The sequence below is a fragment of the Triticum dicoccoides genome, chromosome 6A (assembly GCF_002162155.2).
Source record: "Triticum dicoccoides isolate Atlit2015 ecotype Zavitan chromosome 6A, WEW_v2.0, whole genome shotgun sequence".
NCBI lineage: Eukaryota > Viridiplantae > Streptophyta > Magnoliopsida > Poales > Poaceae > Triticum > Triticum dicoccoides.
The window spans coordinates 313,547,278-313,562,829 of record NC_041390.1 but is presented as its reverse complement, the minus strand read 5'-3'; the positions used below and the strand labels follow the sequence as shown (position 1 = coordinate 313,562,829).

General features: G+C 46.8%; 1 protein-coding gene across 1 annotated transcript; it reads left to right on the top strand.

Annotated features, from left to right (window-relative positions):
• The first annotated feature begins 1,909 nt into the window (after positions 1 to 1,909).
• On the top strand, positions 1,910 to 3,615 carry LOC119316832 (trihelix transcription factor ASIL1-like). Its single transcript, XM_037591222.1, has one exon. The coding sequence runs from the start codon at positions 2,037 to 2,039 to the stop codon at positions 3,285 to 3,287; it is 1,251 nt and encodes a 416-aa protein (XP_037447119.1). The 5' UTR covers positions 1,910 to 2,036; the 3' UTR covers positions 3,288 to 3,615.
• The last annotated feature ends 11,937 nt before the right edge of the window (positions 3,616 to 15,552 follow it).

Here is a 15,552-nt window from a genome sequence, read left to right as displayed (position 1 = left end):
CTGGATCCTTTGAAATGTTTCAGAAGATTTTCAGAATAAAATAGAATTTATTGTAATAAGAAAATTTTGTTTCTTCAATTAGATTGCGGAAAGAAGTATTTGAGTCACAAGTTTAGCAGATACCTAATGAGTTGTAGAAAATATTTTATAGCTTGCACCTCCTAGAACACTACTAATAGTGGAGTGTTTTGATCATATTGGTTGGGTTACCACCATGGCAACTCGTGTGGGTCTCATACCCATCTCCCTCGATGCATTTTCTATCACAAATGTGATAGTCCTTTAGTAAAGGGTTCCAGATTCTTAACTGGCCAGATATTTGCTTGCAAGACTTCCATAAAATAGCGCCACCTCTAAGTGTAAATACATATCCAATTGTAGACTTCATCTCATCAACATCATATATCACAATTCCCATCACTATACCCTTCAATTACTGATGGGTATCCGGTATAGTGAAGTGTGCTGAAACCACTTCTCTTCTCAAGCTCTAATAACATATGGAAGAAGAGCCCATTATAAAGAGGTCCAAGTCTTTTCTCCAAATCCGAGTGGTACTAAACTTCCACCCGAAATCATTAATTTAGAAGTACATTTGCAAAGGTCTCTCCCACCTCCCCAGGTTGTGACAAGTGGCACGCTGCATGTGCGCCACTTGTCGCAACCTGGGAGGTGGGAGAGACCAATCTCGGAGTTCTCCCTTTTTTGTAGATTTGTTTATTAAAAAGTTTTATCTCTTAAACCGTGCGTTTGAATCTCGAATCGTTTTCATCGTTGGATTCATCACGTCGACAGCTTCAAACTAGATCCCATGTTGATAGTTTTCGATGATTTTTTTATGAAAAATCCGAATCGGGAGCATGTTCTTTTTTCTTTTCCGAAGAGGAACAACTGTGACTCTCGCGGAAATAAATTTGTGCCTTCACGAGAAGCAAATCTCTACCTCTTGCGGAAAAAGGAAAACACGTTTTCCCTTTTTTCTAAGAGGCACGACTGTGCCTCTTGCGGAAGCAAATTCATGCCTTCACGAGAAGCAAATCTATGCCTCTTGTGGAAAAGAAAGAAAACATTTTTTTCTTTTTCGGGAGGCAGGATTGTGCCTCTCGCAGAAGCAAATTCATGCCTCCACGAGAAGTAAATCAGTGTCTCTCACGAAATAAAAAAACATATGTGTTCTTTTCCTTCTTCGGATAGGCGTGATTGTGCCTCTCGCGGAAGCGAATATCACGAGAAGTATGTGCCACTCGCAGAAGAAAAAACACAATTTTTTTTCCGAGAGGCACGATTGTTCTTTTCAGGGAAGCGAATCCGTGCCTCCTCGAGAAGTAAATTTGTCCTTCATCGAAAAAATATGTTCTTTTTCCGAGAGGCATGACTATGACTCTCATGAAAGCAAATCCATGCCTACATTTAAATGAAATCTATGCCTATCACAAGAAGAAAAAAGCGTTTTTCACACAAAAAAATGTTTTTTTGTCCAAAACCTAAGAATAATGGAAAACCCTGAAAAGTTGAGAAACAAAAAAATCATCTGAAAGCTAAAAACGCGTACATAAAAATAAATAAACAAACAAAATTCGAAGGGAGCCTCTAGAGCACGACCGGTGGCGCCGCACAGCCTACCAAAAGTAGACCTTGGGAGGGCTCGTGAAGGAGAACTCGATGAATAGTTGCTCTGCCTTGCACCATTTTCTTTGTCGTGACACCAGTGTGTCCTTATAGAATTTTCTGAAATTTTAGGATGGGTTTAGCCCATCCATATTTCAATATCTGGTTAATTAATTTAAATGTTTAATTTTAAAAAAGTAATTTATTGATGACAGTGGTAAATAGGAGAAATGAAAATATGGATAAGTCACTCAAGAATGTACAACAGCACACCGTAAAAAACAAAGATAAACACCTTCTCCCATCGCCGCCGAACACGACGGCCACCGCACGCCACAAAATGCAAATGCATCCCGAACAATTCCGCATCCTGGAAATATCCCCAAACCCTCGCCCGCCGCCGACCGACGACCTCCAGATCTCCGCTCATGGATGACGACGGTGCCGCCTCCCCGTCGCCCTCGCCGTCACCGTCGCGCTCCCCTTCCCCGCTTCCGGTCGCCGACCCCGTCACCGTCGCCGCCGTGCCCCCCGGCCACCTCGCCCTCGCCATCCCTATTCATAAGCATGGTCCCTCCAGCAGCGGCGGCGGCGGGGGCGGGGGCAGGGAGGACGCCTGGAGCGACGGCGCCACCTCCACGCTGATCGACGCCTGGGGTGAGCGCTTTGTCGCGCTCGGCCGCGGCAGCCTACGCCACCCGCAGTGGCAGGAGGTTGCCGAGGTCGTCTCCTCCCGCGATGGCTACTCCAAGCCGCCCAAGTCCGACGTCCAGTGCAAGAACCGTATCGACACCCTCAAGAAGAAGTACAAAGTCGAGAAGGCCAAGTCGGACTCCTCATGGCCATTCTTCGACCGCCTTGACTTCCTCCTCGCCCCAGTCCAGAAGCTCCTGGGCAATTCTGGCGGGGCAGCAGGAAATTTTGGCTCCTCCAATCCCAGCAACCGGAGCACCGCACCTATGGCCCCGCGTGTCAACTTCCCTCAGCGCACCCGCACGGCCTTTCCCTCGATAGGTATGAAGCGGAGGCTGCCATCGCCGCCCCAGGCGTCAGCATCGTCGGAGTCGTCCGACGGGTTCCCACCTGAACCACTGGCTGAGGCCGTGAACGGCAAGAGGCAACGCCTCGAGGAGTCGGCGAATGGAGCGGACAGCAGCGACCGTGCACAGGGCCTGCGCGACCTGGCACAGGCGATTCGACGGCTTGGGGAGACATACGAGCGCGTGGAGTCCTCAAAAGGGGAGCATGAGCTCCGGATGGAGCGGAACCGCCTGGATGCCGCACGCGAGCTGGAGGACCAGCGTGTGCAGTTCTTCCTCAAGATGGAGATGGAGATCTCAAAGGCCAACAATGGTGCTCCACTCGCTGTCCCACTTGCTGCCGCTGCCATGGTCGGTAATTCAGCCTCTACAGCAGAAGATGGTGACTCGCCAGCTACTGCTGATGGCAACGGTCCAAGGAGAGCCTCTATGGCAACGGATGTCAGGGCCAGCAGCAATCACCATGTCCGGTACCGTGTCAAGGACGACAGGCATCACCATGCCTCACGGCGCCCATCTTACCAGTACAACCAGAACAATGTTGGTGCTGCGGATGCCGGAGGCATTGGTAGTGGCAGCGATTCCGGTAACAAGGAAGACGAGGAAGAGATGGAAGGCGAAGAGGAAGAGAGCCAGTAAGGTCACTCCGGGGATAGCAGTTCAAGAATTTGTATCTGTTTTTTAGGTAAGAATTTGTATCTGTTGATTGGCATTGCCCTGGTTAAAATTGCTCCCAGTTATGCTGGTCTATCTCGGAGCAAATGGCTACTGAGCTTGTAGTGGTATTAGCAACCAGGAGTAGCAGAGTTATGGTGAACACCTGTGGGTGGGATGTTTGTAGTAACTTGTAGCTGCCTGTTTGTGCTTTTGATGTGATTCTGTGATATTAAGGTTGTCCCTCCCAGGCCCAGCGAATGTAGCATGATTAGTTATATGGTGGTGTTAAGGTTTGCTCCTTTTGGAATCATGACCAGTGTGCCGAACTGTGCTCAGTGCTTATCTTCTGTTTGTTTGAGTAACATACGTCCTGTTTTGAGTTCTCAACAGTAGCCTATGGCCAACTTGTGAATTGTAATGGAGATCATCAGGTGGAACTGTGCTGCTTATGTTATATGTACTCTCTTCAATAAGTGTGATTCATTTAGCAGGAGAGGTTATTGTGGCCAGAATGCAGTTACTTTACTGTGAGCAAGGCGTACAGGTTTTTTTTTGAGAAAATAGCAAGGCTTACAGGTGTCATGAAAAGGAATGCATCACTCTAAGGCTTTCGGTCTGCCGCGTCTTTCAGTTGTGTACACAACGATGCATCACAGCGCAATACTCCAATCTAGTAGGATAAGAAGCATAGGAAAATTCAAAATTGACCCTGGCTCCAGTTAGCCTCTTTCTCAAATAAATAAAAGCATTTTAAAGTTTCATTACAGAAGAGATGTACTTGCATCCCGCAAAAAAAGAGAAAGAGATGTACTTGTAGACGTTATCTGCATATACAATTTCATCAAAAAATATTTTCATTTATGGGCTAGACAATATGGTAGATTTAGCATTTGCTATTCTAAAACCATACATTAGTATTTTCATAAATCATAGGCAAAAATATTTATCAATAGTATTACATGTAAGTACGGAGCAACATGAGAAAGAATCAATATATGTTGGCATACTTCTGTGTGGTATTTGAATTTCTGAAAATTTTGATCTTCTAAAGGCCGGAAGTGTGACGCCCCGACAGTGGCACTATACAGACTAGTAGAATGCCTGTGCGTTGCCACATGTTCTTGAATATTTTGCAAGAGTTCTATAAACATAGTATGTTGACACGATACAAAAATGAGCCAAATTAGTTAAATACAAAAGGCAATATGAAAATGGAAAGATCGATAATAATATTGAAAAAAATACCTTGTGCGGTAATGTGACAGCCCAAAATTTTGACCTTGTTTCATTGATTAAAATTTTGCCAGGAAATTTGAACTTTCATTTTCTGGATTTTTCCCTTGATTTCAAAGCCATTCTTTTCTTTGTTATTATGCAGTTTTTACCCCAAGTAAAAACTATCCAAATATATTATTGGACTTGTTTGCCCTTTCAAGAAAAAAAACATTTCTATTATCAGTGGAACTTATTTGCACAATCATTTCTCTCTGAGCTTTATTCCTAAAATGATTTTTCATTAGTTTTGGAGCTCTTTTTTGAACTACAACCACTTGATAAATTTATTTAAAATTTTCACCAAAATTTGGAGTTGTCATGTGATGTTTTTAAATCACTTCCATGCAAAAATATATTTCATTCATTTAATATTTTGAGCTCTACACCAAGTTTTCAAATCTGGTCCAGTGGACAATTTTGCACTACAACCCCTTTAAATATTTCTTTAAAATTTCCACCAAAATTATGGGATGTTCATAGGAGTATATTATTCAACTTTAAGCAAAAACCCCTAGATGTTCTTTGAAATATTTGAGTGAACCAACCTCTTTTTCATACTGGTCCAGCATGGTGATTTGTACAGCAACCATCATTTAACTTCCCCTTTTAGCTATGATTCCTTTTCCTACTTATAGCCCATCCTGCAAAACCCTTAAGTCCAGGAGAGTGGACCCATTGGAGGATTTTAAGTGCATGCAATCATGCCTTTTTCCTTTTGTCCAAAACTGGAGATTTGCAAAACTTATACTAACAAGTTTGAGCTTTTGGCAAACTAACTTCACCACCCTCTTATTCATCCAAAGAGACTATGATCTGGAAATTTGGGCCACCCCAAGAGTTGCCTAAATGCCTTTGGCATTTTTGCCAAACACCCTGTGTGCATAACCAGAATTGGCATGGTTTTTAGTTTGCTATATGAACTTGAACCACTGACCCAGCAACCTTGTCCACTAAGCTCCTAGCTAGTCCTAACCTAGGTCTGCTTATTGCCAGCCTCACCCAAGCCCTGTAGCATGCATTGGCACTTCGTCGAGCAGCTAGCGTGCGTGCTCTGGGCGCGCCCAGAGCGCACGTTTTGCACGCGCGTGCACTGAGCCGCCGCGTCTCGCTGCCGCCCACCCTGCGCCCGTTCTGGCCCTTGGCCAACCGCAGCCAGCGCGCCCCATCTCCTCCTACACCGCAGAGCCACCCCGACCACCTCTGGCACCCCACAGCGCCGCCGTCAGGTCGGCCGTGGCGGCTAGCTGACGGCCGCAACAGGCCCCTGCCGTGGCAGCACCGCCCAAGACATACACGCACGCCAGCTCGCCCCTTGAGCAGTATGGAACTCGTCGGAATGCGCCAGCTAGCTCCACGTCACCCTGCACCTACAGAACGGCGGTCGTCGACGAGCTTATCCACGGCCGCCGCAAAACCGACCTCGTTGCACTATAAAAGGAGGCCCCCGAGCTCGTCTAAGCCCTCAGGCAGCCCCATACCATCCTCCAAGTGACCCCCATAGCCAGAGAATGACGGGAGGAGGTCGTCTTCCTCACCTCCGACGGGTTCGGCCGCCGCCATGCTTTGGTCCAATTCGTCGCGAGCAGACCCTCCCCCGCCCATCCAGCGACACCACTCGACTCCCCTCAACCTGGCGGAGCTGCCCAGCCTCTCATATGCGATCAGGAACCACTGCAGCCCAGAACCCCAAAACCCACCTGAAGCCTCCTTCGCCGCGGAGCTCGCCGCCGGTGACTCCCTCCACCCCCGCCGACCCAACGACCACCGGGAGGACCGCCCCGGTCTTGCGGATCCATCCCGACCCTCTGGAGCCCACGGGGAGCCGCCGTTCGCCGGCGTTGATCACCGGAGTCCCGCCTCCATTTGGGCAGAGGAAGAGGAGGGAGAGAGGACTGGTCAAACCTAATCAGTGGGCCCTGTGGACCCACTGTCAGTGACCTACGCGCCCGTCCACGCTGGATAAGTGAAGGCGTAAAACCCCCAAGTGCGTATCCCCTGCTTCGAAAGCGTATTCTTATCTGAAACTTTTCTTTTCTGTTTTATTAAAAAAACAGAGTTTGACTAAAACTTTGACTGGCTATAACTTTTTAAATATAAATCCAAATGACTTGATTCTTTTTCTGTTGTTTCCCAAATGTTGTCTAGTTTATTTTCATATTTATTTCAAAATTTTCCAAAAACTTTTTTGTACTGTTTTTAAAGTATGTGTTATTTGAATATTTTCAAAAATAGGAATTTGAAGAAGGAGAAAACTTTCAAAAGTTTTGGAATGCCCCCTACCTCTCCACACCTTGAAGGCAAGCATTCTGAACCCTGGCATAATATTTCATGGGTCGTTTGATACGGTTATAACACCACCTCGACATGAAGCATTAGTTATTTTTATGTGACGATGTGATCATACGCTTTGAGTGCAAAAATGGAAATTTTTGCTGTTGCAAATGGACATACTTGTGATAGCAATCACCCTCATATGCCTCTCGTGCCTACCGGGAAGGATCCGGGAAAGTATCTGTCTTGGGTAGACACGAGCTTGTCCCTCGTCGAGACGGTTATGACCGGTGGGGCAGGGGGAGGGGTATGATGAGTGGTGATTGTGTCTGATGGATGTGAAATATTATCCTTGAGCTAATCATGCAGGAAATACTTAAGCCTCCTGAGTCGGCCGTAGATCGAGTCTTGTTCCAGCAACCCCCATACTTGTTTCGTGCTGCCACTTGTCCCTGCCGTAGGTAGGGTACGGTTCAGTAAGTTGTCAACCCCTGTCCTAGCACACACCATACAGAGAGGCCATGGTGGAAGATACCGGTTGCATCCGGTAGGCATGCCACCTGGTCCGGGGGCATGGGTGTTTTTGGTTGTAGCCGAAGGGGGTAGCTCCCCCTGTTTTGCGTGCGGTATAAATTTTGTGATCCCATGCTAAGTCGAGGTTGTAGCCTCCCCACTTAGAGTTTTGCTTAACATGTTTCAAGGGTGATTCCAGACACCGGTGAGTTTGGCTGGTGTGTGCGGTTAGGTGGGTTTTCAATTAAAAGACCGTAGACGGAATTAGTTCCGATGGACTAAAGAGATCCGTTACTCGTGGGTAAAGAGTACACCATCTGCAGAGATATAATACATATTCGAATAGCCGTGTCCTTGGTTAAGGACTACAGTCTGGGATGGGTCAAGTGTCGGTCTTAGTGTCGGTCTTCAGAGGAAAAACTAACCAGAACATTGATTATGACCGGTGACGTATGATGATTATGATTATTATTATTATGGACTAACCACTTATATTATTTGAATTATTGAGTATCCCTGGGACGGTTCTACCTCCTGGATATTCACCATGATTATTCTTATATAAGCCCTTTATGTGGTGTCGCTCAGACGCCCGACTGTGGCATGCTTGTCATTTCATTTACTTATAAGCCCTTTATGTGGTGTCGCACAGATGCCCGACTGTGGCATGCTTGTTATTTCATTTACTTATAAGCCCTTTATGTGGTGTCGCTCAGACGCCCGACTGTGGCATGCTTGTCATTTCATTTACTTATAAGCCCTTTATGTGGTGTCGCACAGACGCCCGACTGTGGCATGCTTGTTATTTCATTTACTTATAAGCCCTTTATGTGGTGTCGCATAGACGCCCGACTAAGGCACGCTTCATATTATTATCCTTTCGAGGCGTCGCTTCAGACACCCGATCGGTGCTTTTCATTTCTATTCCCTGATTGTTTACTCATGTTTTATTTGAATGATCTGCTTGCGTGCATCATGAACCTTATTTCATAACTGACGAAGTGATCATGGAATATTTCAAAACATGATTATCAATGGCTATATTATACATGTGTTCTTAATGTTTGTGAGTACATTCAAAGTACTCACTGGCTTGTCCCTGGCTATTGTCTTGGCCAAATTTCTTGCGTGGAAAGGAGTGTTGCGATGACAGCCCCGGAACCTACGTAATGGTGATAGCAGCCTCGCGAAGATAGGAGTTATCCTGGTCAGCTGTTCCTGTGGGAAATGGAGTCCCATAGACGCTGATGATCCGCAAACCGCTTCCGCCATCAACCACTAGAGACCAATTGTTGTACCCATAGGCCAAAATGGTCTTGTACTTCATATTTTGTATTTTGCTTGGAGTTTCTGTAACAAGTTGGTGTCTCATCAGCTAACAGTAATCCTGGGGCTAGTGAGCACAAGGGCCGCTTTTGGGAAATTAATATCCCGAAAATCCGGTCCTGACAAACTTGGTATCAGAGCCAGGCTGACCATTGGCTAATCCTATCTTAGCCAGGTCAAAAAACCTAGGTAAACCAACCCACCAGACCTTAACCAAAACCCCGGCCAAGCTTCTCGTGTAAGATAGCCACATAGTGACCCGAGACCTTTTGGCAGTCGGTGCCCAACCTATCAGCCTAGCATGTCGATCATGCGCCAGTGACCGGCCTGCTGGGGAACGGGTTGCAGAAAACAAAAAATTTCCTACGGTTTCACCAAGATCCATCTATGAGTTCATCTAGCAACGAGTGATTGGATGCATCTACGTACCTTGTAGATTGCGAGCGGAAGCGTTCAAAGAACGGGGATGAGGGAGTCGTACTCGAGTGATCCTAATCACCGGAGATCCTAGCACCGAACGGACGGCACCTCCGCGTTCAACACACGTACGGTCAGCGTAACGTCTCCTCCTTCTTGATCCAGCAAGGGGAAGGAGAGGTTGAGGAAGATGGCTCCAGCAACAACACGACGGCGTGGTGGAGATGGAGCTGCAGTACTCCGGCAGGGCTTCGCCAAGCTCTATGGAGGAGGAGGATGTGTTGGAGAGGAAGAGGGAGGCACCAAAGATGTGTTATGAGAGGCCCTCCTTCCCCACTATATATAGGGAGTCCAAGGGGGGGGGGGCGCCGGCCCTAGGAGATCCAATCTCCTAGGGGGGTGCGGCCAAGGGAGGAATCCCTCCTCCCCAAGGCACCTAGGAGGTGCCTTCCCCCTTTGGGACTCTTCCCTTCTTGAACCCTAGGCGCATGGGCCTCTTGGGGCTGGTGCCCTTGGCCCATATAGGCCAAGGCGCACCCCCTACAGCCCATGTGCCCCCCCCGGGGCAGGTGGCCCCACCCGGTGGACCCCCGGGACCCTTCCGGTGGTCCCGGTACAATACCGGTGACCCCGAAACTTGTCCCGATGCCCGAAATAGCACTTCCTATATATAATTCTTTACCTCCGGACCATTCCAGAACTCCTCGTGACGTCCAGGATCTCATCCAGGACTCCGAACAACATTCGGGCTACTGCATATACATATCCCTACAACCCTAGCGTCACCGAACCTTAAGTGTGTAGACCCTACGGGTTCGGGAGACATGTAGACATGACCGAGATGACTCTCCGGTCAATAACAAACAGCGGGATCTGGATACCTATGTTGGCTCCCACATGCTCCTCGATGATCTCTTCGGATGAACCACGATGTCGAGGATTCAAGCAACCCCGTATACAATTCCCTTTGTCAATCGGTATGTTACTTGCCCGAGATTCGATCGTCGGTATCCCAATACCTCATTCAATCTCGTTACCGGCAAGTCACTTTACTCGTACCGTAATGCATGATCCCATGACCAGACACTTGGTCACTTTGAGCTCATTATGATGATGCATTACCGAGTGGGCCCAGTGATACCTCTCCGTCATACGGAGTGACAAATCCCAGTCTTGATCCGTGTCAACCCAACAGACACTTTCGGAGATACCCGTAGTATACCTTTATAGTCACCCAGTTACGTTGTGACGTTTGGTACACCCAAAGCACTCCTACGGTATCCGGGAGTTACATGATCTCATGGTCTAAGGAAAGGATACTTGACATTGGAAAAACTCTAGCAAACGAACTATACGATCTTATGCTATGTTTAGGATTGGGTCTTGTCCATCACATCATTCTCCTAATGATGTGATCTCGTTATCAATGACATCCAATGTCCATAGTCAAGAAACCATGACTATCTGTTGATCAACGAGCTAGTCAACTAGAGGCTTACTAGGGACATGTTGGTGTCTATTATTCACACATGTATTACGATTTCCAGATAACACAATTATAGCATGAATAAAGACAATTATCATGAACAAGGAAATATAATAATAATGCTTTTATTATTGCCTCTAGGGCATATTTCCAATAGTCTCCCACTTGCACTAGAGTCAATAATCTAGTTACATTGTGATGAATCGAACAGCCATGGAATTCTGGTGTTGATCATGTTTTGCTCTAGGGAGAGGCTTAGTCAACGGATCTGCTACATTCAGGTCCGTGTGTACTTTACAAATATCTATGTCTCCATCTTGAACATTTTCACGAATGGAGTTAAAGCGACGCTTGATGTGCCTTGTCTTCTTGTGAAACCTGGGCTCCTTGGCAAGAGCAATAGCTCCAGTGTTGTCATAGAAGAGCTTGATCGGCCCCGACGCATTGGGTATGACTCCTAGGTCGGTGATGAACTCCTTCACCCAAATTGCTTCATGCGCTGCCTCCGAGGCTGCCATGTACTCCGCTTCACATGTAGATCCCGCCATGACGCTCTGCTTGCAACTGCACCAGCTTACTGCCCCACCATTCAAAATATACACGTATCCGGTTTGTGACTTAGAGCCATCCAGATCTGTGTCGAAGCTAGCGTCGACGTAACCCTTTACGACGAGCTCTTCGTCACCTCCATAAACGAGAAACATTTCCTTAGTCCTTTTCAGGTACTTCAGGATATTCTTGACCGCTGTCCAGTGTTCCTTGTCGGGATTACTTTGGTACCTTCCTACCAAACTTACGGCAAGGTTTACATCAGGTCTGGTACACAGCATGGCATACATAATAGAACCTATGGCTGAGGCATAGGGGATGACACTCATCTCTTCTATATCTTCTGCCGTGGTCAGACATTGAGCTGAGCTCAATTTCACACCTTGCAATACAGGCAAGAACCCCTTCTTAGACTGATCCATATTGAACTTCTTCAATATCTTGTCAAGGTATGTGCTTTGTGAAAGACCTATGAGGCGTCTTGATCTATCTCTGTAGATCTTGATGCCTAATATATAAGCAGCTTCTCCAAGGTCCTTCATTGAAAAACTCTTATTCAAGTAGGCCTTAGTGCTGTCCAAGAGTTCTATATCATTTCCCATCAAAAGTATGTCATCTACATATAATATGAGAAATGCTACAGAGCTCCCACTCACTTTCTTGTAAACGCAGGCTTCTCCATAAGTTTGTGTAAACCCAAATGCTTTGATCATCTCATCAAAGCGAATGTTCCAACTCCGAGATGCTTGCACCAGCCCATAAATCGAGCGTTGGAGCTTGCACACCTTGTTAGCATTCTTAGGATCGACAAAACCTTCCGGCTGCATCATATACAATTCTTCCTTAAGGAAACCATTAAGGAATGCCGTTTTGACGTCCATTTGCCATATTTCATAATCATAGAATGCGGCAATCGCTAACATGATTCAGACGGACTTCAGCTTTGCTACCGGTGAGAAAGTCTCATCGTAGTCAACCCCTTGAACTTGTCGATAACCCTTAGCGACAAGCCGAGCTTTATAGATGGTCACATTACCATCCACGTCTGTCTTCTTCTTAAAGATCCATTTATTTTCTATGGCTCACCGCTCAACGGGCAAGTCAGTCAAAGTCCATACTTCGTTTTCATACATGGATCCTATCTCGGATTTCATGGCTTCTAGCCATTTGTCGGAATCCGAGCCCGCCATCGCTTCTTCATAGTTCGAAGGTTCACCATTGTCTAACAACATGATTTCCAAGACAGGGTTGCCGTACCACTCTGGTGCGGAACGTGTCCTTGTGGACCTTTGAATTTCAGTAGGAGCTTGATCAGAAGTATCTTGATCATCATCATTAACTTCCTCTCTAGTCGGTGCAGGCACCTTAGGAACATTTTCTTGAGTTGCGCCATTTTCCGGTTCAAGAGGTAATACTTCATCAAGTTCTACTTTCCTCCCACTTACTTCTTTCGAGAGAAACTCTTTCTCTAGAAAGGACCCATTCTTGGCAACAAAGATCTTGCCTTTGGATCTGAGGTAGAAGGTATACCCAATAGTTTCTTTAGGGTATCCTATGAAGACGCATTTTTCCGATTCGGGTTTGAGCTTTTCAGGTTGAAGTTTCTTGACATAAGCATCGCATCCCCAAACTTTTAGAAACGACAGCTTAGGTTTCTTCCCAAACCATAATTCAAACGGTGTCGTCTCAACAGATTTCGATGGAGCCCTATTTAAAGTGAATGCGGCAGTCTCTAAAGCATACCCCCAAAAAGATAGCGGTAAATCGGCAAGAGACATCATAGATCGCACCATATCTAATAGAGTGCGATTACGACGTTCGGACACACCATTACGCTGAGGTGTTCCAGGCGGCATGAGCTGTGAAACTATTCCACATTTTCTTAAGTGTGTGCCAAACTCATGACTCAAGTATTCTCCTCCACGATCTGATCGCAGGAACTTGATTTTCCTGTCACGTTGATTCTCAACCTCACTCTGAAATTCCTTGAACTTTTCAAAGGTCTCAGACTTGTGTTTCATTAAGTAGACATACCCATATCTACTCAAGTCATCAGTGAGGGTGAGAACATAACGATAGCCACCGCGAGCCTCAACACTCATTGGACCGCACACATCAGTATGTATGATTTCCAATAAGTTGGTTGCTCGCTCCATTGTTCCTGAGAACGGAGTCTTGGTCATTTTACCCATGAGGCATGGTTCGCACATGTCAAATGATTCGTAATCAAGAGACTCTAAAAGTCCATCAGCATGGAGCTTCTTCATGCGTTTGACACCTATGTGACCAAGGCGGCAGTGCCACAAGTATGTGGGACTATCATTATCAATCTTACATCTTTTGGTATTCACACTATGAATATGTGTAGCATTACGCTCGAGATTCATTAAGAATAAACCATTCACCATCGGAGCATGACCATAAAACATATCTCTCATATAAATAGAACAACCATTATTCTCGGATTTAAATGAGTAGCCGTCTCGTATTAAACGAGATCCTGATACAATGTTCATGCTCAAACTTGGCACTAAACAACAATTATTGAGGTTCAAAACTAATCCCGTAGGTAAATGTAGAGGTAGCGTGCCGACGGCGATCACATCGACCTTGGAACCATTCCCGACGCACATCGTCACCTCGTCCTTCGCCAGTCTCCGCTTATTCCGCAGCTCCTGCTTTGAGTTACAAATGTGAGCAACTGCACCGGTATCAAATACCCAGGAGCTACTACGAGTACTGGTAATGTGACGCCCTCGATTCAATCGTACACTAATCATACACACAAATGTGTAGGATCAAGATCAAGGACTCACGGGAAGATATCACAACACAACTCTAGACACAAAATAAAATAATACAAGCTTTATATTACAAGCCAGGGGCCTCGAGGGCTCGAATACATAAGCTCGAATACACAAGAGTCAGCGGAAGCAACAATATCTGAGTACAGACATGAGTTAGACAAGTTTGCCTTAAGAAGGCTAGCACAAAACAACAACGATCGAAAAGGCAAGGCCTCCTGCCTGGGAGCCTCCTAACTACTCTTGGTCGTCGGCGTCCGTCACGTGGTAGTAGGCACCCTCGGGGTAGCATCAGTCATCAAAGGTGGCATCTGGCTCCTGGACTCCACCATCTGGTTGCAACAACCAGAAAGAAGAAAGAAGGGGGAAAAGGGGGAGCAAAGCAACCGTGAGTACTCATCCAAAGTACTCGCAAGCAAGGATCTACACTACATATGCAACATTATCAAAGGAAGGCTGTATATGTGGACTGGGCTGCAGAAATGCCAGAATAGAGAGAAGGTCTAGTCCTATCGAAGACTAGCATCTTCTGGAAACCACCATCTTGCAGCAAACAGGAGGGAGTAGAGTAGCATAAAGTAAAGTAGTAGTAGTGTTATCAACCTCGGCCAGAGATCCTTTCTCGACTCCCTGCGAGAAAGCAATCCCAGAGCCATACTATCCAATTGTCATCACCATTCAATTCTCATCACCATCCAATTCTCATCACAAGTATCCAGTTCTAGTTGTATCGATCGGGATACAACTCCAAGTGTCCGTTACCGTAGGACAGGCTATGCATAGATTAGTTCTTCCCTGCAGGAGTGCACCAACTTACCCACCACGCTTGATTAACTCCGGCCGGACACACTTTCCTGGGTCATGCCCGGCCTCGGCCAAACAATACGCCGCAACCCGACCTAGACTTAACAGAGAGGTCAGCACGCCGGACTAAACCTATGCCCCCAGGGGTCATGGGCCATCTCCCCAGAAACTCCTGCACGTTGCATACGCGGTCGGTGAGCAGACCTAGCTACCTCCTTCAACAAGGCAGGCGCTTACGCAGTCCAACCCGGCGCGCGCCACTCAGTCGCTAACGTCTATTAAGCTTCGGCTGATGCATACGATGCAGAACGCCCATACTATACCCACGTGATGGTTAGTGCTATCAGGCCAGAGGCCCCTCGGATCAAATATCCAAATCGTAGTGGATTAGGAACGCGCGGTAACAAGCAGAGACTCACGAAAGATGTGACCCCGTTGCCCCGTCTCGAGGACTTGCGGCAAGGGCTAGGAATGCCCGACCACGCCTCGTAATTATCTCGCGGGCACCCTCCAGGTCAACCCGTCTCCACATCACTCGCGGGTACCCCTCAGGGTCGACCCGCCTTTCCAAGTAACAGTTGTAAAGTCCAAGTATCCGTGTGTCCAAACATCAAGGGGAAAACCCAAGGAATCACCCCTGGTGAATTCCACTCGATGTAATCATCAAGGTGAAAGTAAGAGGAATCACCCCCGAGGTTCACACTTGAGGGGTTGCACGACAGAGTCGTATCGGAAGTGGTTAAGGCGGAATCACCCTCGATGACCACGACCGAATAGCTACACTACAGGGTTAACATCAGAA